Below are 24,448 nucleotides of genomic sequence, written 5' to 3' on the forward strand. Positions count from 1 at the left end.
TTGGGACTAGTCCTGCATCCTCTAAATATCCATCCAGGCAGATTTGGCAACTTTAAGAGTTAGCTCACAGTTCCTGTTTGAGAGCATTTTCATAAGCTCTAGCTAATGGGAAAGCCTAGTGGTATGGGGGTTATGAGCTCTTACCAAATTTGACTGTATTCAAATATCGCATGTTCAGCCACCCCTATGTTCCCACCTAGAACCATAGAGTTGGAAGGTACCTCCAGGGTCATCTGGTCTAACCTCCTGCACAATACAGGAACTCCCAACTCACAACTACGTTGGAAGATGCACATACGTCTTTGTAAAGGGAACTTAAAAAATTTTCCTTCTAAAAGTGCCAATTGGAGAACATTATAATGCAATAAAATAAAAGCTTTCCTATGTTCTGAGTTGGTATAATTGAAGAGGTAACACTTGGGTATTAAAATTGGGTTTTTGATCCAATTTAAATCATGCTGTTTTTCCACCTCCAGCACTCTTAATTTAACCATAGTTTTGGCTCATGCATAACTCACAGAAGTCAGTTGTTGTAAAAGACCGTAAGAGTTTAGTTTTCTTTTAAGGACTATTGGCCATGGATGGGCAAACTAATCTAAGTTAAGCTCTTGAGAAGAGAAAGCAATACAAAACATGTGGCAATCCACATTTTGGTCTGCACCACAACGATCCCTGTATTATTCTTAAATACTTTGATTGTATTCTCTCCATTTGGGAGATGTTAGCAGTAATGCTCAGCGGTGCCTCATATAACAATTGGGCAAAGGGCTTGGATTTAAATAGTTTAAGTACTGGAATGTATCAACCACCTTTGTGCCAATAAAATTTCTGTATAACACTGGCAGTTTTTGGAGTATTCTGTGCAGCACATATAATATGGGAATTTCTAGGCACATTAAAGAATGCAGATTGAAATCTTATCAGTTACATTTCACCGGGTCCTTCACCATAGTTCTTGTGATGGTGACTGCAGAAACAGAAAAAATATCAGCAGACTTATGGTGGAGTATTTTGACATGTGGTTTATGTACTCACTAGAGCACAGCTTGGTCTGCTAGTAAGACAAGTCTTCAGGCTTCTCAAAGCCTTCTTGAAGGTGGAGTACAACATGGTACAGCATCTGTGCAGATTTTTCTGAAGTGATGCACTGCACGCATGGTTTTTAAGTGTATAAACCTTTATCCTGCCCACACATCTGCAGATGGTCTTAATGGTCTTTCTGAACTAAAAATCCACCAAATGCTTGAGCCCTCAGATCATAAACATGTCTGTCTCAAAAGCTTGCAGTAGTATGTTGAAGAGTTTTCCAGGGGGCTGTGAATTCCTCTGCTGAGTTTTTTCTATGGCTTCAGCAAGTGTTAAGAAGAACTGGATCATAAAATGAACCTGGTTATGTTAATGGTGATATAAAAATCAGGAAAGGCCATTCTGGTCCTGTTTTTGCCTGAGCCAGCAGTTATCAGCATGGACACCTTGCTTAACCCAGTCATTCTGTCCTGGCAAAAATTGCTGGGGCAAGCAGCATCAGACCATTGAGCAGAAAACTATGTAATATTTAATGATCCATTGCGCCATTTAAGCAGTGATGTTTGAATGAGGACTTTTCTATTATGAAGAGCCAACCTTTGAACCAGCTAAGATGATAGTGATAGGCTATTACTCAACCAGAAACCATTCAATTTCAATTTCCCTACTTAAAAAAGAGATTTCATTGCACAATCTGTTAATACAAGTGGAGTTTCAGTGCCCTCTGAGGATTGCCATGCTTTCTGGAATTCTGTAGCTTTTAAGTGAATATTCTCTGTGTTGACGGTCAGAGGATGTCTGAATTGCTAAAACTAGATGATAGAAATCTTCTTTTTGTTCAATTCCTAAAACTAATAAGAGTAGGATACTGCTTTTGTTGCTTTAGAGCAGGCTTTCTCAACCGGGGTTTCATGAAATCCCGGGGTTTCTTGATGGCTCTGGAAGGGTTTCCTGAATGGCTGAGAGTTAATTGATTTTTTATATATTTCTAAAATTTGTTAAACATTTATCAGGTGATATGACCATGTATGGTCACGCTGTCCTGTCCCCTTTCCCCAAATAACCAATGATGGGCCTAAGGGGGTGGGAAAGAGAGAGGTCCTGGGTTGGAATGTATACAGCTATGTTTCCCAACCATATTCTGCATGATCACACCACTTATGGGGGTTCTCAAAGCCTGAAGTCTGAAGGGGGTTGTCAACATTAAAAAGTTGAGAAAGGCTGCTTTAGAGTGTGCCCTAGAAATCTGGTTGTTCATGTTTCAACACTGAGCTTCTCTAGAAAGGAGTCGTAACATTACATGCAAATGTCTTTAAGGTGTCTAATGAATGTCTTGGTTGTCTTGCCAGAAAAGAAATCAGCAAGATGATGATGAATCGTGAATTCAGCATGAAAATGAATTGAGATGGAAGGAGGCTATAGTTTGGTGGAGAGGAAGCAAGTTTTTAACACCACCAGCTCAGAAAAATCTGATTTTTATATTGTGCTCACATAACGGAGACAATGCCAGTTTTGTTGGGGCATGTAATTAAATACATGTATCTTGGGCAAACTTGTGGATGATTACTTGGAGTCCGCCAACCCTTAGCAATGTTGTTCTTCTCCCACCTGCCTGCTGATGCTGCTTGTGTAACATCCTTTGCAATCCATTCCAGTAATGCTGCTGCTGCTGCTATAGTGCTGTCCTTGGAACCAGAACTATCCTCTTGGAAGGTAGGACTGGCAGCTGCTGTAGCTCTTTTAGATTTGAAAGAGAGAGAAGACTGGGGCCCTCTTCACTGCTTTGCAAGGAAGCAGTCAAGCCACTGGTGTGAGGAACAGCCCCTCCTGCTTCCCACAAGCACAAGGCTTTCTGCTTTGGTGTTCATGGCATGGCCCTGTGTTGCCCTGACCAGACCCTTTCCCCCAGTTGCAATACCAGGACCTCAGCCCTGAAACTATGCAAGCAGTGCATAATATGGTTTTAACTGGTGCTCAGGGAAGAGGGCACTGTGGCTGGGACAGCCTTCATCGCTCTACCAGTACCTTTGCTCATTTCCATTATGAGAAAAATTTTAAAAATGTGCAAAAAAAGAGCAGAATTAATGTGTGTGGGAGGGAGGGTGGGTGGGAGGGAGGGTGTGTTAATATTTTGATACAGCCCAAATGGTACAGGTCTATGGCCAGCTTTTCCCACCAGTACATTCTTCAAACCTTATTGGTTAGTTGGTTGGGGATGGAGGGATTATATTAATATATCTAAATCCCGCCTTGCCAGATTCATGGCTGCTTGAAGCCAGATATTGGAGCCATTGAGAGACAGGAAAAATGTTTCTACGGATATGAAAAACGGGGTTTCTACGCCCCAGGTGTGCAGGGGAATCTGAAATATTTTTAAAAACCCTATATTGGAGGATTAATTCCCCCCCCCCATCAAAATAACAGAATCAGCTCCTGTACATTCAAGAAACAAATGCCCCATTCCTTGGCTCTTTGGTGGGGGGCAGCGGTAGGCACCGGTAACAGAATTGCCATCCATCAGACTTGGGGTTCTGCAGCGATGGTAGAAGGAAGAGGCTGGTCGCTGAGGGAGTACTTGGGGTTAGGCCTGGCAGCGACCAGCAGCCACCTCACTACCATCCTACTTGCAGAACTCACCCAGACTGACTGCTTACTAGTGTTCAAAATCAGACACCTTTCAAAAGCCAGTGTGGTAAAGGGATTACAGTGTCAGACTGGGATCTGGAGGCCCAAGTTGGAATCCCCACTGGGCCATTGTGGAGAATGGTGAGGTAAAAACAAAATAAGTAATAAACATCACTGATGATGGGGGGGGGCAGATAAAGGGAGGGTTGAGTGGTGGGCAGGGGAGAGGGAAGAGGATAAGGGAGCTGCCGTGAGCAGCCAAAGAGGAAATACGTGTGGGGATGGGGTGTCAAGAGAGATGGTTTATTTATTGAAAGGAATAGCCTGTTTCCTGAGGTGCCATCCCAGTGTTAAAGACTAAGAAGGGGGTAGGGTTGCATATCAAACGCTTACCACTCCTCTGCTGTCCCCAAGCCCTGATGAAAAGCTTGAGATTGCCCCTTTGAATATCAGTGAATCTGACCTGACAACACTCCAATGGGAGGGGGGAGTTTTCCTGCAAAGTTCACTTGCCACCGTCTGGCACAAGGTATTCCAAGCATGGCCCACTAACACCTTTAGACCTGGGGACCATCTTGCTGCATCTCCACCCTGCTTCCTTGTCACTGCTGCTGATTTGAAGATGTTGTAACCTGCCTGCCTCATGTATGTGTGTGTATGGAGGGAGATAGATTTTATTTTATTGCACCTGCTTATTCTCGCCTTATGCTGAAGCATGAACCATTAAAAAAATCTTTTTCTATAAAGTGGCTTTTATTGGTGTGTTCTACTGTGTTTGAGAGAGTCTAAATCCAGTCTTGGAATCAAATCTTGCAAGAATGTGGTGGGACAGAAACCCCTGTCTTTGGTGGGGGGATATAGGAGAAAGTGAGGTGTCCCCCCCCCCCCCAAATCCTTGCAGGTCCTCGTCATGTAACTGACACCACACAATTCAGCCAGAGTTTCCCAGGGGAGAGACTGCCATGGGGAGAGAAGGACAGAAATAGAAGGTGGGGTAGGGGCAGATAAAGTTAGGCCAGCTAGTTAGTGGGAATTAACCAGGGCTTTCATGGAAGGGAAGGAAAAAACAAGTAGGGAGAAATATGACCCCCTCAGGTCTGCTTGTAATTATATTTTTGGCATAATATTTGGAACTATTAGAATGTCCTTCTAGAAGGCCCCTGAGCAAGTCCTTGAGAGGGGCTGTTCCCACAAAACCCATTTGTAAATTCACAGCAGTGACAACAGGTCTTGTGGAGTTCATTTACAGGGGTGCAGCTGGGAGTTGAGAGGCAAGTGACCATCCCTTGGTAGCTTCTCAAAACGCCCCTTGGAAAATGAACTGCTAACCAGAGTAAGGGGGAAGCATTCCAGGCCCAGAGCTCATAACAGTGGGCAGCCTTTTGCTCATGCCAGATGGCCTGTCAGCTCATCATCTGTGGAAGGAAATCCAAGCAATCTGTTTGCAGGTTGCAGGTTGAATAGTGGAAAAGAACTCGTGTAGACAGCTTGATGTACTCACTTGTGTGTGTGTGTGTGTGGTGGGGGGGTTTACTAATTTTAAAGAACTGTTGTTGCATTCCACCCCCTTGATGCAAATAGTTATTAACACTGGTGTTATCTAAACACACACTGACTGTGAAAGCAGGAGCTAGTAGGCTATTCCCTTTTGGGTCAACATCTCTTCCTGAAGCTGATCATTCTGTGCTGCTAAAGCCTTGCTGCTCTGAGCTAGGGCTGCTGAGAGCCACCTAATTCAAAGCAACCATCAAAACTAAACAAATCACCTGGCTTTATTTCTTCATTCATTTATTATTATGTTTTTATACTGCTCTTTCAGAAAGCTCAGGACAGTTTCCTGTTATCATGAACAGAATGAAGTTAATCATTAGGTAAGAAACAGTAAAGGCAAAAGAACAGGATTCTTAAGCAACAGAGTTAACTAAAACTATGATCTAGGATTTACAGATTATGTATGGTGGGGGTGAAAAGATTCAGAAAGACTCCCCAGCTGTGGGACTTAGCCAAAGCACTGAAGCTCATGATAAGTTAAATTACAGATGAGAGACACAAATTACTTGGGAATAAGCACTGAGAACGAAGTTAGGCACCAGTCTTTCAAAAAGTACTTAACTAGAAAAAATACCTTAAAATATTTCTACTCACCCAAACCAAATATGACATAAAGATGGTTAATGGGAAAGAAAAATTCAGGGGTTACGTAAAGTGAGTTGTAACTTCCATGGAGAGAAGTTAGGTGAATCTTCCAAATTTCCCTTATATTGTCCCCTCCCCCCCCCCCGGTACAGGAGGATTGACAGTTTATAAACTTGCACTAAAATATCATTTTTAAAAGGCATACAGGGGTAGTCAAACTGCAGCCCTCCAGATGTCCATGGACTACAATTCCCATGAGCCCATGAGCCCCATGAGCGAATGGAGGGCCGCAGTTTGACTACTCCTGGGTAGAATGACCCAGACTAGCCCAATCTCATCAGATCTCTGAAGCTAAATATGGGTAGTATTTGGATGGGGAGATCATTAAGGAAGACTAGAGTTGCTATGCAGAGACAAGCCATGAGAACTCTTTGCCTTGAAAATAGTATCAGTTCACATTAGTCAGCTGTGACTTGATGGCACTTCCCAACACCAGTCTATCAAATCTTTTTCCTTTCTATTACTGTTCATTCGACCCAGTGAAGAAGAAGAAGAGTTGGTTCTTATATGCCGCTTTTCTCTACCTGAAGGAGTCTCAAAGTGGCTTACAGTTGCTTTCCCTTTCCTCTCCCCACAACAGACATGCTGTGAGGGAGGTGAGGCTGAGAGAGCCCTGATATTACTGCTCGGTCAGAACAGCTTTTATCAGTGCTGTGGCAGCCCAAGGTCACCCAGCTGGCTGCATGTGGAGGAAGAGTGGGGAGGAAGAGAGCTTGCCAGTTGAGAAGTTGGTACTCCTAAACAGTACACTAGGGGTAGTCAAACTGCGGCCCTCCAGATGTCCATGGACTACAATTCCCAGAAGCCCCTGCCAGCATTTGCTGGCAGGGGCTTCTGGGAATTGTAGTCCATGGACATCTGGAGGGCCGCAGTTTGACTACCCCTGCACTACACCAAGCTGGCTCTCAGTGGTCCTGAACAGCCACTGAGAGTTCATGGTTAAGCAACTAACACAAAGCTACCCATATATTGGGATCTCCCCAACAAAATATGGTAGGGTTTATGCAGTTGTTTTAGAATGTTTCCATGTTTTTATAATGGCAGCCAAAAAATCTAGCAACCTCTATGTAAACCATGTATCTACATTGCTCAGTAACTTAGAAGTTAGAGAAGCAAAGTCCTTATCAAGCAGGGACTTTGCTTCTCTAACTTCTAAGTTTTAAATTTCAGGACAGCTTAGAAGAATGTGGTTGATGGATTCAATATGATTAAGGTCACAATTACACATTTTCTCTGAATACGGAATAGCAGCCTATCTACCTGTCAAGCTGGCAGATGGTAAAGCATTAAGACGTGCCAACATAAAGGCGCATCTATATTTAGGATATGGCAGATCACGAAAATACATTGGGATGCTGACTGGTAGGAAAATGCCAACTGTGAAGGTTGTTAAACAAAAAAAATGACTCTGTGTGAGGCAAAAAAACATAATTAAGAAATGTTACTAGTATAATCACATAGCTTCTATTTCAAAATAAACAAAACATATTATTGTTTAGGGAATGAATCCTCAACTTTTAGTTCTCAAACAATTTCTGGTAAGTACCTTGTTTTTGTTAAACTTTGTCTGGAGAATTTAAGGTTTTTCTATGCCATCCATTTCAAACAAGTTTAAATCCGATGTCTTACTCTCCCCATCAGTTCTAGGGACATTAGCTTAAGGTTCACCAATTTATCCCAGTTGCTGGGATAACTTAGCTCCAGATCTGATTGCAAGACTTTAAAGTAAATGCCCCTCTCCATGCCCTAGCTTCACAAGCGATTTCACCAGCTCTTAGAACACCGCTGACCATGCATCCGGGAAGCCATAGTTTCTCACTAAGAACATTAATTTGTGTTTGGTCGATATCCTCAGCAATAGCCTTTAAAAGGTTTCTGTTCAGGCAAAACAAATACCATAAATCAGATGCATATAACAAATGGCCAACTACCCTAATGCTAAATATTCTGAGCGCTGAAGGTACACATTGTCCCCTTGAAGTTTAAAATAATCTAGTGATTCCTTTCCCAGTGCTTTTTGCAGCTCTTGTTGCTGAAGTTACATGAATTATCCACAAAAGATCAGCCCTAAATAAAAATCACAAGTTTTTAAAGCAGCCTTTCTTAATCTTTTGTCCATGGAGGCACATAAACATTTTTTCAGGCTTCAAGACTTACCATAAGTGCCATCATTTGGCCATACCTCCCTGCCATGCCCCTGGAAGTAGCATTATGCAGATGGATTTGTTGCTTCATCAGCAAGTTTTCTGCCAAGATGAGGGACAACGGAATAGGACACCTGGGATCACCAGATCATCACCATCAATAAGTAGCTTTCACTGTAAACATGGACTTTTGGGAGTTGTGGAAGGCCCCCCTCTGCCACCCACAAATTAAAACAAAAAACAAAGAAACCCCCCCAAAGACACCCCCAGTCAACCCACCCCAATTCCAAGGATGGACTCACCTCGCTCTGCTCCAGCTGCCACCAATGGCACAGGTTGATGAAGTGGGAGGAGCTTTGACCAGGGCCCCTCGCCACCCACTCCTGGCCCATCACTGGGCACTTTGAGTGGGGACTCTGCCTATATAAGGGAGAATTTTTCAAAAATTAAAATCTCAACAGACTGCGGCGCACCTTGAATGCACCAATGGCACACCAATGTGCCTTGACACAGTGGTTGAGAATCCCTGATTTAAACTGAGTGTCCTATTGCATAGGCAGACCAAACAATTTACAATTATGTCAAATATGTCATTAATAAATGGTCATTTTAAATATCTATATAATATAGAAATGAAGATGTAATATAATTAACAAGGCCATGTAGTGCCAGATATCCAAGAAGTTCCTAGTAATTTCAGAGGATTGTAAATCACTGACATTAAGAGTAAGAAAGCTAATTATAACTATGTTTGGGGCAAAGCATCAATACATAGATTGGCAGTGAAAAGTAGTTGGCAATGATATAATGAATCTTATTTCATAATGCTATTAAGACTGGGACCAAAGAAACAGGTCTAAAGGGACATGGTCATTCATCAGATACTCAGTTGTTCCAAGAAATTCAATTAAGTCAAACAATAAAAAGGAAACAATAAAATAATAACCATGGCTCCACCACATGTATAATCCCCACAGTTACCAACTTGGGGGCAACCACTAACAAGCTTCCAGCCATTATTGCCTATTAGGAAAGCTCATTTCCCCCCTGCTCCATTTCTCTTAATGTCCTTTCACTGTCTTATCCCAATGGAGAAATTAGCTGTACATTGGTCACCAAAGCTTTTAAGGAAAAATTCCCCATTGGAAGCCCTGCTGCATGAATTCAAGTCACCAGCCAACACAAAATAGCCCCTGACTGTAAAGAAGTAATTAACTGAAAGTATTCATTTAATTTAGTCCAATGCTTAGGGAAATCTGTTTTGTGCACAGTGTGTGTGGAAAACAGAAGCATTAAGCACTACAAATGAAAGATGTTGAAAATTCAAGCAAACAGCTATTGTATAGGGAGGGATAATTAGGTAATACAACGATTTCTACAACTAGTTTTGTTGAAATAAGTGAAGGAATGCCAACCGAAATGTTTTTTTTTCATGTTTTTTTTACAGCTTTGCGATAATAGGTGGAATAGCCCGAAAAATATTTTTTTCCATTGACCAAGTCTCCTGTACTTAGATTATATCATAGCTTTTCAGGAGTTCCCTTCCTACACATTTGGTATTCCAAATTACAAGAAAGAAAACATCCATCTATCCATCCATCTGATTTCTATACTGCCGCTCCCAGTTAACTGGCTCGCAGTGGTTCATAGCATTGTCTGTTTATCTAGTCAATCATTCTTATTGAGATAGCAAGGTTCCTTTTCTCCATCTCCAGCTGGGACCTGGTAGGAAAGATTGAAGTGCTGGAAGCATGGTGTAGTGGTTAAGAGCAGTGGTTTCTAATCTGGTGAGCTGGGTTTGATCCCCTGCTCCTCCACATGCTGCCTGCTGGGTGACCTGATAGTGCTGTTCTGACCGAGCAGTCCTGTCAGATGCTCTTTCAGCCTCACCTACCTCACAGGGTGTCTGTTATGGGGAGAGGAAGGGAAGAAAATTGTAAGCCACTTTGAGATTCCTTTGGGCAATAAAAAAGCAGACTATAAAAACCAACTCTTCTTCTAAATTGTTGTGGAGTAATCAATGGCTGTCCCTTAGCATATAAAGGGTCCTTTTAATTGTCCTTAGTTTTCTGTGCCTGAATGTTTTCTGGAGCTACTATTAAATTTTGCAATCTTGAAAGTATATTATTTTGTTCCAAAATGGGAAGTAAGCCAAAAGAGGCAAACAGATCGCTTTCAAAATCCTCAAGTTGAGGCTACACCCTTTCTTTCACAGGAGAGCTAACCAACAGAGCAGTCTTGCTTGACTCAAGGAAAAAAGGTGGTCACATCATCAGCATCTCCTGATTCTCTGCTGAGTGAGAGGTCAAACAAGATACCTTATTTTGAGGATTAGTCTAAAGGTGCCCTGTCTGTAACCCCGCTACTCCCTGTCTAAAATCCTTTGTCAAAGATGGCATATAAAATGTTTGAAGGAAAAAGATTGCCATATATTTTTAACAAATCTTGCCTTTAAAAAATTAATAAAGGAATCTTTAAGGGGAAAAATTGAACTTAATTTATCCCCCCCCACAAGAAGCCCAGGAACAGTGAAAGATATCTTAATTCATGAAAGTGGTGGCACAGAAGAGAAGCAAGATGTTCTTTTGCCATCTGCTTTGTTAACCAATTAATCATATGCCCCTTTCATGGAATAATATTTAGAACTAGATTGTGTTTCAAATCTAAGGTAGGCTGTCTCTGTCTCCTTTGTTGTTACCTTTGGTGTTCTTTGAACCCCCTGTTACTTCATGGTACCAAATGTATTTCTTTTAACTGTGTCACTCTCATGTCTCATTCCTCCACACACACCTGCAGACTAGCCAGGAAGACCTGGAGTTGATCTGTTGGAAAGAGAATCATTTCAAATATTTTTTGCAAGGCTTTTGCAATCATATGTGTGTGAAATACAAGATGTGCTGATTCCTCAAATCTCTTCTTATTAGTAGAATTCTGCTTTAATAATTTGGGGAAAAAAGATTTCAGGTCAATAGCGGGATTCTGGAGGGACAATATAGAATCCTCAACACTGGGTAAAGCTGGCAAATTATTATTATTATTATTATTATTATTATTATTATTATTATTATTATTATTATTATTATTATTATTATTATTATTATTATTATTATATTTCGATTTATTTCCCGCCTCTTCCAGAAGGCTCGAGGTGGGTGACAATGATCTTAACCCCATTAAAAACCCCGTTAAAATATTAATACCAACATGGCGGCAAAGAGAAAAATACCCCATCCCTCCCCATACTAATATCAGAGATAATGGAGGAGCACAATGTACACTTCCTAACTCCCAGGGGGAGGGTGATGTCCCGAGTTCGCCTACCCCAGCCTCAACCATAGACCTGACGGAAGAGCTCCATCTTGCAGGTCCTGCGGAAAGCTGTCAAATCCAGCAGGGCCCGCAGCTCACCCGGGTGCGCATTCCTACCAGGTAGGGGCCAGGACTGAAAAGGCCCTTGCCCTGGTCAAGGCTAGGCGCGCTTCCTTAGGGCCGGGAATGATCAATCGGTTTTCACCTGCAAAGCGTAAAGCCCTGCGGGGAGCATAGGATGACAGGCGGTCCCTCAGGTATGTGGGTCCCAACTCATGTATGGCCTTAAAGGTTAGAACCAGAACCTTGAACCGGATCTGGGCAGCTATTGGTAGCCGATGCAGCTGCCTCAGCACAGACTGGATATGGGCCCTCTAAGGTGTGCGAGTGAGGACCCTAGCAGCTGCGTTTTGCACCAGCTGAAGTTTCTGGGTCAGGGACAAGGGTAGGCCAGCATAGAGCGAGTTACAGAAATCTAATCTGAAGGTGACTGTTGCATGGATCACTGTGGCCAGACGATCAGGGAACACGTAGGGCGCTAGTAGCCGAGCCCGGCGGAGATGAATGCCTGACCCGCTACTCTCTTGACCTGTGCCTCCTTAGTCAGGGAGGCATCAATGGTCACACCCAGATTCCTAGCTTGGGGCACAATAGTAAGTTGTGCCCCTGCCAGGGTGGGTAAGCGTGCTGCCTGTTCCCGCCCCCTGCCTCCCAGCCACAGGACCTCCATCTTGGAGGGGTTGAGTTTCAGGCAACTCTGCTTGAACCATTCAGCCACCGCTTCCAAACATCTGGCGAATGGTTCCGGGGGGGGGGGAGTCCGGGTGGCTGTCCATTAGGAGATAGAGCTGGATGTCATCAACATACTGGTGACAACCCAGCCCAAAGCTCCGTACCAGCTGGGCCAGAGGGCGCATAAAGATGTTGAACAAAGTGGGGGAGAGACCACGCCCTGAGGGACCCCACAAGGGAGTTTATAGGGCTGTGAGAACTCCTCCCCCACAGCAACCCTCTGGGACCAGTTCTGGAGGAAGGAGCATATCCAGCGTAAAGCTGTGCTCCATACCCCCGTGCCGGCTAGGCCGTCAAAGGCCGCCGATAGGTCTAGAAGGACCAACACGGCTGACCCACCTCTATCCAGCTGGCAACGGAGATCATCCAGCAGGGCGACCAGCACTGTCTCCACCCTGTGGCCAGGATGGAAGCCAGACTGATATGGATCGAGTGCCAAAGTTTCTTCCAAGAATGCCAGGAGCTGGTCTGCCACAGCTCTTTCTACCACCTTGCCCTGGAACGCTAAGTGCGACACTAGGCGGTAGTTAGCAAGGTTCTGCGGATCCAGTGATGGTTTTTCAGGAGAGGGCGAATTACCGCGGTCTTCTGCTGCTCAGGAAACTCCCCCGAACTCAGGGAGGAGTTGATAATGTCTCTGAGCTAGCCTCCTATCTTCTGGCCGCCTCCCTTGAGGAGGCAAGAAGGACAGGGGTCAAGGGGCCAGGTGGTCGATCCTAGCAGCTTGTCTACTTTGGAAGAAGAGAGCCGCCTGATCATTTAGTAAAGGGACAAACCTATTGCCAAACACAGTTAGTGAAAGGAGCTTAAAATATTCCTCTATCTCACTTTGCTTTGCAGCTCCTTACCATTATTATTAATTTAACCCCAGGGACTAGCCTATATGAAAGCAATTAATAAAGTAAAATAAAAATGATTCCTAACAAAATGAAGCTTTTGTAATTAACAGGACTTGTAAACTACAAAGTGCCATTAAGTTAAAATATGCCTCTAATAAAATCCTGTTTTTTAAAAAACCCAATTAATATCCAAAGAGATAATCCCTATATGCTATTAAAATATACTAATAAAATACTATATAATTAAAAACTAAAACTTGAACTCAACAGTTACAGCACAGAGATACTGGCAACAAAGTGACTGGGGTAAAACTAAATAGCTATTAGATAAAACAACTAGAAAAGAAGTTAAAATGTCAACACAATTGCACAAACCCATAACACAGATGCCCCAATAAGGGCAAATTTGCAAGAAAAAAAATAACATCAATAACATCACCGCACCTGGAGTACTGTGTGCAGTTTAAGTATTTGAAAGGTCGTCACTTGGAGGATGGCAGAGAGAGGTTCCTGTTGGTTCCTGCCTAAGGACGTGGTGAGCTCCCCCTCGCTGGCAGTCTTCATGCAGCAGCTGGACAGCTACTTCTAAATGCTTTAGGCTGATCCTGCACTGAGCAGAAGGTTGGACTAGATGGCCTGCATGGCCCCTTCCAACTCTCTGATTCTATGATTATAAATTAAATTAGATTATATACAATACTAATAAAGAATAAGAACTAGGGAAAAAAGGAGAGAACAGAGGAGAGAAACATCTCCCTCATTTTAGCCAACAGCCAGATAATAAATCAATTATGCTGAATGTTTCAGGAAACTGCCATTCTGTTTCTTCTTCTTCTATTTGCCTATCAAACTGTTTTTTTCCCTGCAGCTGAATGCTCATTAGGGGCCCAGAACCCTGTTGGCAGAGTTTAAATATACAAAGGGGTGAAGCACCGGCTGCTTGAAGAATAAATAACTTTATTGAGGATTTAGACAACTTTGTAAAGAGAGAAAGGAGACCCAGAGTCCCTGACTAATATTTGTTCTTCCTCTGAAGACAAACAGGAGGGAAGAAGAAGTATCAGGAAGTCTCCAACTGAGCCAATCAGGACACTGGAGGAAATTATTTGAAAAATACCAGGAAGTTCCTGATATAATTATCCTAACTACATACCTCTTCCAATGCCCCTTGGCAGGATATATTCATATACTGTTCATTCATGCACACTATAGATCTTGCATAGTCCAACAAGATCAACAGACATAACTTAATCCAGAGATGGACAATCTTCTTGGCAACTTCCCTCTTCCCCCTCTGCTTGCAGAGTCTGCTTTGTATTCCAGGTGCTTGGGACAACCATCTATCTACCCTTTGTAGCTTCTAAATGCCCCAAACCTAATGGTGGCACTCTGTACAAGAGGCAATATGACTCTCTACAGCACTTTTTTCTCTTTAAACCAGGGCTCTTCCAGACTGGTCATAGCGAACTGAAAATCCTGAGAGGCAGTTCACTTCCTGAACTTTTCCATGCTGAACTACAGGCCCCAAATGTTCTGGTATGATAAACCTTTCCCTTGATGTCTAGAACTTAAGGTATTAGAAATGTTCCAGCCACACCGCCAAGCTTTAATTTACCCTGCGGCAGTTCTAGGCAGATGAGTGCTGGTTCCCTTTGAAGTATGCTTTCAACTGATTGGGATCAACTAATTCTTTGAGTTTCATATTTAAATTTTTGGAGGCAAAATCAATTATATTGCTAGGAAGCTTAAATCAAGATATTTCTTAATCATTACCTCTGGCAAAGGGTTGCGGAGTTTATAAATCATGTTCCTTTGCCATGGAAATCTACTTAATTATTAAACTTTGAAGAACTTTTTCATTAAATTGTGTCTTGCTCTGAATATTAGTGACTTGGAATGAAGTAGACTGCCTAAGGCATTGGCAGCCAGAGATGCAAGGTAATGACTTCATGTCTCTGGAAGCTTTCTTTAAAAACAAAAACAAAGTAAGATGCAGCCTTGGAATAAATAAACAAGTGCTTGGCTTACATATTGTCTTCCATCAGCCTTTTCTGTCAGAGGCATAGAAATGTGTTTGCTTGACCCCCTCTCAAATTCACTTAACTGGAAATACAGTGCTTTGTGGAGCTGGTAGAAGAAGTACCACATGGTATGGCCATGCAAGCCAACAGATTATTCCATGGGACAACTGGCTTTACTTTTTGCCTAGCGTTGACCATACTTGAAGCTGACTTATGCTGAACTACACCACTGATCCATTAGGGCAGGGGTAGTCAACCTGTGGTCCTCCAGATGTCCATGGACTACAATTCCCATGAGCCCCTGCCAGCATTTGCTGGCAGGGGCTCATGGGAATTGTAGTCCATTGACATCTGGAGGACCACAGTTTGACTACCCCTGCATTAGGGTAAGCTTTCAGCTGGGCAGCCATATTGGTCTGAAGCAACAGAACAAAGTGGTCCCTCTAAGAACAACACATTTTTATTCTAGGTATAAGCTTTTTTTGTGTATACACACTTCACACCAGCTTGGTGTGGTGGTTAGGAGCGAGGACTTCTAATCAGGCGAGTTGGGTTTGATTCCCCGCTCCTTCTCCACATGCAGCCAGCTGGGTGACCTTGGGCTCGCCACAGCACTGATAGAGCTGTTCTGACTGAGCAGTTATAAAAGGGCTCTCTCAGCCTCACCTACCTCACAGTGTCTGTTGTGAGGAGAGTAAAGGGAAGGCGATTGTAAGCTGCTTTGAGATTCCTTCTGGTAGAGAAAGGTGGCATATAGGAACCACCTCCTCCTCCTCCTCCTTCAGATTCGAAAGAAAAATGAAACAAAATTTCCTCAACCACTACATATACATATAGAGAGCATGGGGGGCTTCATAATCAGCTTTTTATCTCACTATACATGCTAAGTCACTCAGTTCTCACTTATAGCCAGAAACTAAATCTTGTTAATCTTATAGAGGCCACTGGAGTCTGGCGTCATTCTTCCATTCTCCACAGATCTGTATGCTCATTTCTTGCCATTCACTTGTATCTGTATGCTAATTTTTGGCCATTCACAGATCTCAACTGCCTTAATCCAATCTCAGCTATAATCACCCATTTTTAATGCATGTAACCAGCACTTTCTGGCAATTAGTGCATACACATGAAAGCTTATACTTTGCATCAAACTTTGTTTGTCTTAAAGGTGCCACTGGACTCAAACACTGCTCTGCTGCTTCAGATCAGCACGGCCACCCACCTGAAATCTAAGCCACTGGACTCCAACTTTGTTCTAGGGTAAGTCTTGTCCACATACACTTGAAGCGATTCTCCAGAATCTCAAACCCAATGAGAACTCCTTTATATCACTCACTATCTGGCTCTTTTAATTGGAGTATGTCAGGAATTGAACCTGAGACCTTCTGCACACAAGCCAAATGCTCCACTACTGCACCACAGACCCTCACCCTCCTTTTAACAAGCATCCCCTTTGTCCACCAACTCCTTTGTAAATTTACAAAAATAAAAATCATATTCAGGATCCCTTAATTGTTAAGAGGGAATTTGCTCTTGCTTAACCGGTGACCTTGTGAGTGCAGTGTTCCTCTAGAGTGGAAGATGAGTCTTTCTGGGCAGGGCCAAGGCCCTGCAAGTCCAGCATTTCTGCAGTAATCCCAGCTGCTAGAAGGTGCTGGATGACACCTTGGAAACTGACCAGGTGTAGGCTCTGTTCACTCTGCTGAGAACCTACCCAACCCTCTCCCTGCAGAAACAAGACAAAACTTCCTTTAGGGTCCAGGAAGCTGCCTGACTGATAACAACTAGAGCTCTGGTAAGAAGATCTTGTACATGATGACTAGAAGGCGAATGGAGTAGATAAGAAAATGTTGCCCTGTCCTCCTTGCCTAGATGGAAATATGCATCCCTATTTTCAGTATGCTGAATAGGTATGCTCCCAAATCCTTTCAGGATCCAGATGTTCATGATAAAAAGCATGCACCTTTAATCAGCATTGCTATACATGCAGATCTTCTTAGCTAGGCCAGGGTGAGCTTTTATTAGGCAACTCTGATTAACCCATTGAAAAAGAAGTACTGTCCCTTCAAATCTATTGGAAAGGATTTGGTAAATTCTGATTCTGAAATAGATCACAGTAATTTTCTGAGCAGCAGGGTCTTTTCCACTGCACAGAGTGTTGTTTTTGCAAATCTCAAATCAACTTGAAACCTACATGTAGCACATAATGAAGATTACCGGTTGTTTTTTGTTTGACATTGTCATGGGGGATTGTTTGCGAAGTTTAGTCTGTTGCTTTTGAATTGCAGTGTTTTTAATTATATTTTTAAGTTGTTTTGAACAATGAGGAAAGGCAGGATATAAATATTTACATAATTAATATGCATAAATGAATGTATGCAAGACTTGATGCAATGTGCTGCTACCATGATTCAAACATGTATCATTCAAAACTTTATTCTTTTAAGCAGTCAGGTGTTTTGCCCTTCTTTGCATACTAAACTCTGTCAACAGTAACAATACCCAGCCTGTCCACACATGCATACTAGCCCCAAGTTCTTCCAAGAAGCAGAACAAATTGTTTCTATAGAATCTCACAATACAGCTGGGGATGCCCTACATATAGGAAGACCATTTCTGGTACAGATATCTGACCTAGGTTCTGTAGGCAGGGCCAGTCTGATCTTTTCAGTGGTGCCCTGGGACTGGCCAGAAGGGGTGTGTGTGTGGGGGGGGAGAGAACATTAGGCTTATACCTGGTGGAGCAGTTGACCTAACAAACCATCTTCTGCTTGCTCAAGGCATAAATAGGCTGAAAAGGCTCCACCTGACCTAAGTAGCACCTGGGACTCATCCAGGCTCCCCTGGGGCCATGATCCTGTAAACAATTACATCCATTGTCACCATGATCTGGTCCATGGAGGTGAAGCACAGGCTGCAGGCCTGGCACTGAATTTGTACTGAGCTATCTCAGCACGAGCCCACTGCCTGTGCTGCCCTGCTGGGGTGTTCATGAACCTCCCAGAACTTTGGCTGGGGGTAGGGGGGAAACAGCAGAAAGTTCTGGTGGAGGACCTCCAACTGGAAGCTCCTCAGGGGCAACTTCTGCATCAGATAGGCCAGGGGCATCTCCCATACTGGGGCCTCCCAGAGTTATTTGCTCTCCCCTAGGTCATGTTTCTGTCTCCTCAGGCTCTTCCTCAGAGGCAAGAGTCAGTGTGACAAAATGATTAAGAGTAAGGTGACCAGATTGTCCCACTTTTGGAGGGACATCTGGGGGCACCTGGCAAATTGTACATACATTGCAAGTAAAAATATATATATTACAATACTATTTTTGTGTTCTATGCATTTTTTGAAAATTTTTGTTGCTCCGTATATACCAAATTTTTAATCAAGACCCAGCCCCCCGTCAATGGTGTCCCTCTTTACCAATGTTAAAATCTGCTCACCTTAATTAAGAGTGACCACCTCTAATCTGGGGAACCAGGTTTGATTCCTCACTCCTTCACATGCAGCCAGCTGGGTGACCTTGGGCCAGTTACAGTTCTTTCAGAGCACTCACAGCCTCACCCACCTCACATGGTGTGAGTTGAGGGGATGGGAAGGGAAAGTGATTGTAAGCCACTTTGATAGTCCTTCCGGTAATAAAAAGTGGGTTGCACAAAAACAGCTCCCCTTCTTCTGAATGGGAGTCTAGAATCAGTTGAGTAGGGGTCATGACAATACTCTTTAAAACATTTTTAAAGTTCTCAAAGAACTTTCCGGAGAACTTGCAGAACCCTTGCCTATCATCTTCGGGACCTCTTTAAGGACTGGAGATGTCCCGGAGGACTGGAAGAGAGCAAACGTTATTCCGATCTTCAAAAAAGGGAGGAAGGATGACCCGGGTAACTACAGACCAGTGAGTCTGACCTCTGTTGTGGGGAAGATAATGGAGCAGATATTAAAGGGAGCAATCTGCAAACATCTGGAGGACAATTTGGTGATCCAAGGAAGTCAGCATGGATTTGTCTCCAACAGGTCCTGTCAGACCAACCTGGTTTCCTTTTTTGACCAAGTAACAGGTTTGCTGGATCGTGGAAATTCGGTTGATGTTGTTTACTTGGATTTTAGTAAAGCTTTTGATAAGGTTCCCCATGATGTTCTGATGGATAAGTTGAAGGACTGCAATCTGGATTTTCAGATAGTTAGGTGGATAGGGAATTGGTTAGAAAACCGCACTCAGAGTCGTTGTCAATGGTGTTTCATCAGACTGGAGGGAGGTGAGTAGTGGGGTACCTCAGGGCTCGGTGCTTGGCCTGGTACTTTTTAACATATTTATTAATGATCTAGATGAGGGGGTGGAGGGAATACTCATCAAGTTTGCAGATGACATCAAATTGGGAGGACTGGCAAATACTCCAGAAGATAGAGACAGAGTTCAACGAGATCTGAACACAATGGAAAATTGGGCAAATGAGAACAAGATGCAGTTTAATAAAGATAAGTGTAAAGTTCTGCATCTGGGTCAGAAAAATGAGAAGCATGCCTAATGGATGGGGGATACACTTCTAGGTAACACTGTGTGTGAACGAGACCTTGGGGTACTTGTGGATTGTAAACTAAACATGAGCAGGCAGTGTGATGCAGCAGTAAAAAAGGTGAATGCCATTTTGGGCTGTATCAACAGGGGCATCACATCAAAATCACAAGATGTCATAGTCCCATTATATACAGCACTGGTCAGACCACATCTCGAGTACTGTGTGCAGTTCTGGAGGCCTCACTTCAAGAAGGATGTAGATAAAATTGAAAGGGTACAGAAGAGAGCGACGAAGATGATCTGGGGCCAAGGGACCAAGCCCTATGAAGATAGGTTGAGGGACTTGGGAATGTTCAGCCTGAAGAAAAGAAGGTTGAGAGGGGACATGATAGCCCTCTTTAAGTATTTGAAAGGTTGTCACTTGGAAGAGGGCAGGATGCTGTTTCTGTTGGCTGCAGAGGAGAGGACACGCAGTAATGGGTTTAAACGTCAAGTACAACGATATAGGCTAGATATCAGGGAAAATTTTTTTCACAGTCAGAGTAGTTCAGCAGTGGAATAGGGTGCCTAAGGAGGTGGTGAGCTCCCCCTCACTGGCAGTCTTCAAGCAAAGGTTGGATACACACTTTTCTTGGATGCTTTAGGATGCTTAGGGCTGATCCTGCGTTGAGCAGGGGGTTGGACTAGATGGCCTGTATGGCCCTTTCCAACTCTATGATTCTATGACTTTGGACTGACAATAATATGAACTCTTGAAATCCCAATCAGGTAGATTTATTTACTTAATATACACCCCATCAGGTGGTTGGATGGAGTCACTGAAGCAGTTGGTGTGAGCTTAAATGGACTTCAGGGAATGGTAGAGGACAGAAAAGCCTGGAGGATCATTGTCCATGGGGTTGCGATGGGTCGGACACAACTTCGTACCTAACAACAAGTACACCCCACCAAAGGAGCTTATGTAATTCTCTTCTCCATTTCATCCTCACAACAACCCTGGAAGGTAGGTTAGACTGAGAGCCTATGACTAGCCCAAGGTCACTCAGTGAGCATCCATAGCGCAGCAGGGACTGTGAACCTGGATATCCCGGTTCCTAGTCCAGTTTGACCACTGCATCACACTGGTTCTTAACAGAAGAAATCCTAGTTTCCAGAGGGTAAATCAGGAGTGTGTTTGGGCCTCCCTGCTCTTTAATACAGTGGTCCCCAACCTTTTTATCCCCGGGGACCAGTCAACGCTTGACAATTTTACTGAGGCCCGGGGGGGGGGGGTTGGGGACCACTGGATTAGAATATCTCTAATCTATCCTGTGTAGAATGGATTTCTTTCTAATATTAGCTTGCAAAGATAAAGGAGCCTCTGTTATTTTGATTCATACCAGCACACACATGCTGCCTAGCTTCTGCTGCACTCTTTGAGCATTCTGCTAACACACCGGAATACTGATGATCTGTTCTAATTGATCCAGTTTTGAAACTACATCACAGCAAGGCAGCCCCTCAACTCATATGTGTTATTGTAGCAGCCTTTGGCTGCAGACAATAAACCATACAGCATCGTACTCACATTTTTATTATCATATGACATGCAGTTGATCAACCTTGAAGGAGGCTTCGTTCCCCTTCCTTATTGGCGGGAAGCCCAGTTCTGTACCTCAGTTATTGGGTTTATTTTAAACCCCAGAATCAATTCTTTCCAATTCTATATGTAGCCCTTTTAAAAAATGATTTAATAGTCACTTCACATCTCACTGAAGATGAATTTGGATGCCTGTTAACAGACTCCAGAAATCAGGTTATTCCAGGAATCCTATTAAAATTATTACACTGCTTCCTTGTGGGGAGCCTCTGCAGAGATTGGCTTGCATGAGAAATGCAAGGGCAAAGCTCTCCCTGATGATCAGTCTGACTAAGGGGTTTTCTATTTACATCTAACTTAAAGGATCTGAAGCAAAATAATTGCATGAATGATAAAACACTTTGTCATTTGTGCCATGGTTTCAGGCAGATCAGTAAAGTGATTTGAAGTTGGTAAAGAACAGTTCACACAAGCAGCATTTTTCCCCCTGTTTGGTGCCACTCACAACCTTCTTGACACATAGTCTTTTGGGGAAATAGAAGGGCAAGTTTGAAAATATCCACTAAGTAAGAATTGCTTTCAGCTGATCTAGTAGAGAAGTAGTAGGGTTGCCATCTTTGGGTTAGGAAATCCACTAAACTGCGAGTCAAAAGGGCATCAGTTGGAAATACCTCCTCCATCCATGACTGCCGTCTTTCACTTGCACCAGGGCATACACGGGGACGTTTCATAGCTTCTTCTGCTCAGCGGTAGGCACGCGTAACTGGTAAATCATCTATCTCTGGTCAAGGCTTGCCATGTATTATATATAAATATACAGTTATACTCATCCAGCTTGAAGGGCCTGTCATAGGGCTATTAAATCACCACCCGTTTCCTGGGCAGCTCAGTTCACATCAATGGGTCAACCAGTTTGTGCTGATCAACCAGTATGACAGTTCACACTACTGACTCTAAGCACAGGTCTGCCTTATTTTCTTAAATAAAGAAATGAGGGCTTCATCATAACTGATTGGCCCAGTAATATGTACTTTGTCCCTGTTGATGTAATACTATGTTCTGGCATGGTTCAACTTATCATGCTTAATACTTAAGCTTTATTCACATGACTGCTCTGTTTTCAAATGGCTGCAGTTCCTAGTTCTATTACATTGCTGATTAGACGTCTCATCCTGTTGATCGTATTGGCTTGCACTGTGTCCCCAGTGAGCAAGGCAGACTATAAATAATGTTGATACACATTCCCTGTTAGTACAAAGACAACATCATGTTTCTTCATAGCTAGCTGTTTGTCAATGTCTCCTATATTTAATTGGCACTCTTTGGGCAACTCTGGCAGGTGCCTGCGAGATCTGCAGTGCTGACACTGTCCTCGGGCAGGTGACACAGCCTCCCTATGGCGAGCCATCATAGCCCCTCAAGACGCAGAAGATTCATATTGAGATTCGCCTGCAAAATGTCAGTGATCTTTTGTGACTGCACAGTGGTAACCCTGCATCTTTGCAAGGAACTCATCTGTGAAGAAAGCGTCAAGGACGGATTGATTGCCAGATTCAACGGTGCTGGGGCCTGAGTGATTGTTCTTGCAGCAGAAGGAGATTACCGGGGGGCCACACTGGTCCAAAGTGTGATTAAAAAACGAGAGCCATGCCTTTTGCTTTAGACTGGTCAAAAAGGACACAAAGCAGGTTCCACAGAGCTTTCTGTCAGGCTGGACGTTTTGAGGGTGCGCACAGTTTTATATCCTTTTGGTTGGCCTAAATAAACGGTTTGATGGGGCTTTTGTTTTTGGAATCTGATGTACATATTCCAAGGAAAGAAAACAGCAGCAGCAAAATGAGGCTAATAGTGACTACAGCCATTACTAAGGGAAATTCAGTCTTCTATGCACATACACACATGTGCACAGAGACCTGTATAACTTGTGATTCCTGAAATGTAAAGCATTTTGACCAACTGTGTCCTATAGTCTGGCAGAAGTTAGACACTCCTGGAAGTGGCTTATGGTTTCCTGAGTTCCTCTTAGATGACTGTACTTGACAGGCAGTCTGCATTCTTTCAATAGCAGAGGTTGAATGGTATATTACACAGCCTGCTTAACACAGGTTGAGCCCATCTATACATTGTGTGGTATCGGTATACAGGCAGATGGTGAAGACAGGCACAAAGCAGGGGAGAGGATCTAGGCAGCAGCCCTCAGGAATCCTTACTGGAAATATACCCAACTGAACACAGTAGAACGGATTTCCATGTAGGTATGCATAAGTTTCTGCAGCAAGACAATGAACATTACCTTGGAGGTGAATCTCCTGGACAGCTTGGTGTCAGTATTTGCTGCCCTCCCCACCATCATGCCTCTCCCATCCCCCTGCACCTGAAACCACCACTGCCAACCAAGAGGAAATGTGGTCTGTTGTGCAGCCTCCAGGAGGATGCCCTCTTCTTCAAAGAACTTCTCCAACTCTTCCCAGAATTCAAAACACTAAAAACATGTTGGATACAATTGATTGCCAGGATTATTCCTTCTTCCTTTCCAAAGTCACTCATCCCACCCCACAATTATCCAGTTTTTATTATCCCCTTCCGAATTTAACATTTTTATCATATACAATCCAACCCAGCTCTTTTTCATCCCCTTTATACACCCCACCTTAGCTTCTGGTTATTTGAACTTCTTTCCCTCCCACCCCCAATTTTGACTGCTGCTTCCTTAGCAGCCTCCCTTCTTCATAGACTCCCTGCCATTTCCATATCTGAACTTACTTCTGAAGTCCATACCTACCCCCCTGAGTACGCTTTATTAATCTTTATTGTAAAAAATGATCCCATGCTGCAGAGGGCAGCATTGGACAACACAGAGTGGCCAATATCCACAGAGGAATCTCGTCCACATGCAGCCAGCTGGGTGAACTTCAGCTAGTCATGATCTTGTTAGAACTGTTCTCACAGAGTTGTTCTGTTAAAGCTCTCTCTGCCCTACCCACCTTACAGGGTGTCCTTTATGGATAGAGGAAGTGATAGCAATTATAATCCGCTTTGAGATGCCTTCGGGTAGTAAAAAGTGGAAAATAATAATCAACTATTCTTCTCATGCAATGCAGGCAAATCACTAGAAAAGAATTCTGGCAGCAGGATATGGCCAAACTGAAAAACTGCCTTTACTATTGGCCCTACTGCAGTCTGGGATGCCTTGAGAAACAAATGGTCACCCTCATTCCCTGACACAACACTCCTCTTTGTCTCCTTCTCCTAGATTAGTTTATTGGTAGAAACTTGCACTTCCGGCCAGAAATAGGCAGCGGAGAGAATAGAGGACATTCCTTTTCCTTGACAGTCAGGATACTATTATTGGGCACAAAATTTATGCTGAAATAATGGCTTTCCTGGTGGCATTTAGGGTTCTTTAGGACTTG

The 24,448-nt window shown here is 43.3% G+C and overlaps 1 protein-coding gene and 1 long non-coding RNA gene across 6 annotated transcripts in view; both read left to right on the forward strand.

Annotated features, from left to right (window-relative positions):
* Positions 1-4,397, forward strand: part of CDC123 (cell division cycle 123) — a 30,750-nt gene extending 26,353 nt beyond the window's left edge. For all 5 annotated transcript variants that reach the window (XM_077337946.1, XM_077337945.1, XM_077337944.1 and 2 more), the window contains one exon: positions 2,376-4,397. In XM_077337946.1, the coding sequence (XP_077194061.1) occupies positions 2,376-2,408 (33 nt within the window). In that variant the 3' untranslated portion in view covers positions 2,409-4,397. The remainder of the gene's footprint in view (positions 1-2,375) is intronic.
* Positions 4,398-5,187: 790 nt separating this feature from the next.
* On the forward strand, positions 5,188-22,787 carry LOC143837753 (uncharacterized). Its single transcript, XR_013231071.1, has 4 exons — positions 5,188-5,522; positions 14,373-14,467; positions 16,121-16,212; positions 22,375-22,787. It is a non-coding gene; the product is annotated as an uncharacterized LOC143837753 (long non-coding RNA).
* The last annotated feature ends 1,661 nt before the right edge of the window (positions 22,788-24,448 follow it).

The sequence above is a fragment of the Paroedura picta genome, chromosome 5, assembly GCF_049243985.1.
Source record: "Paroedura picta isolate Pp20150507F chromosome 5, Ppicta_v3.0, whole genome shotgun sequence".
NCBI classification, from domain to species: Eukaryota; Metazoa; Chordata; class Lepidosauria; order Squamata; family Gekkonidae; genus Paroedura; species Paroedura picta.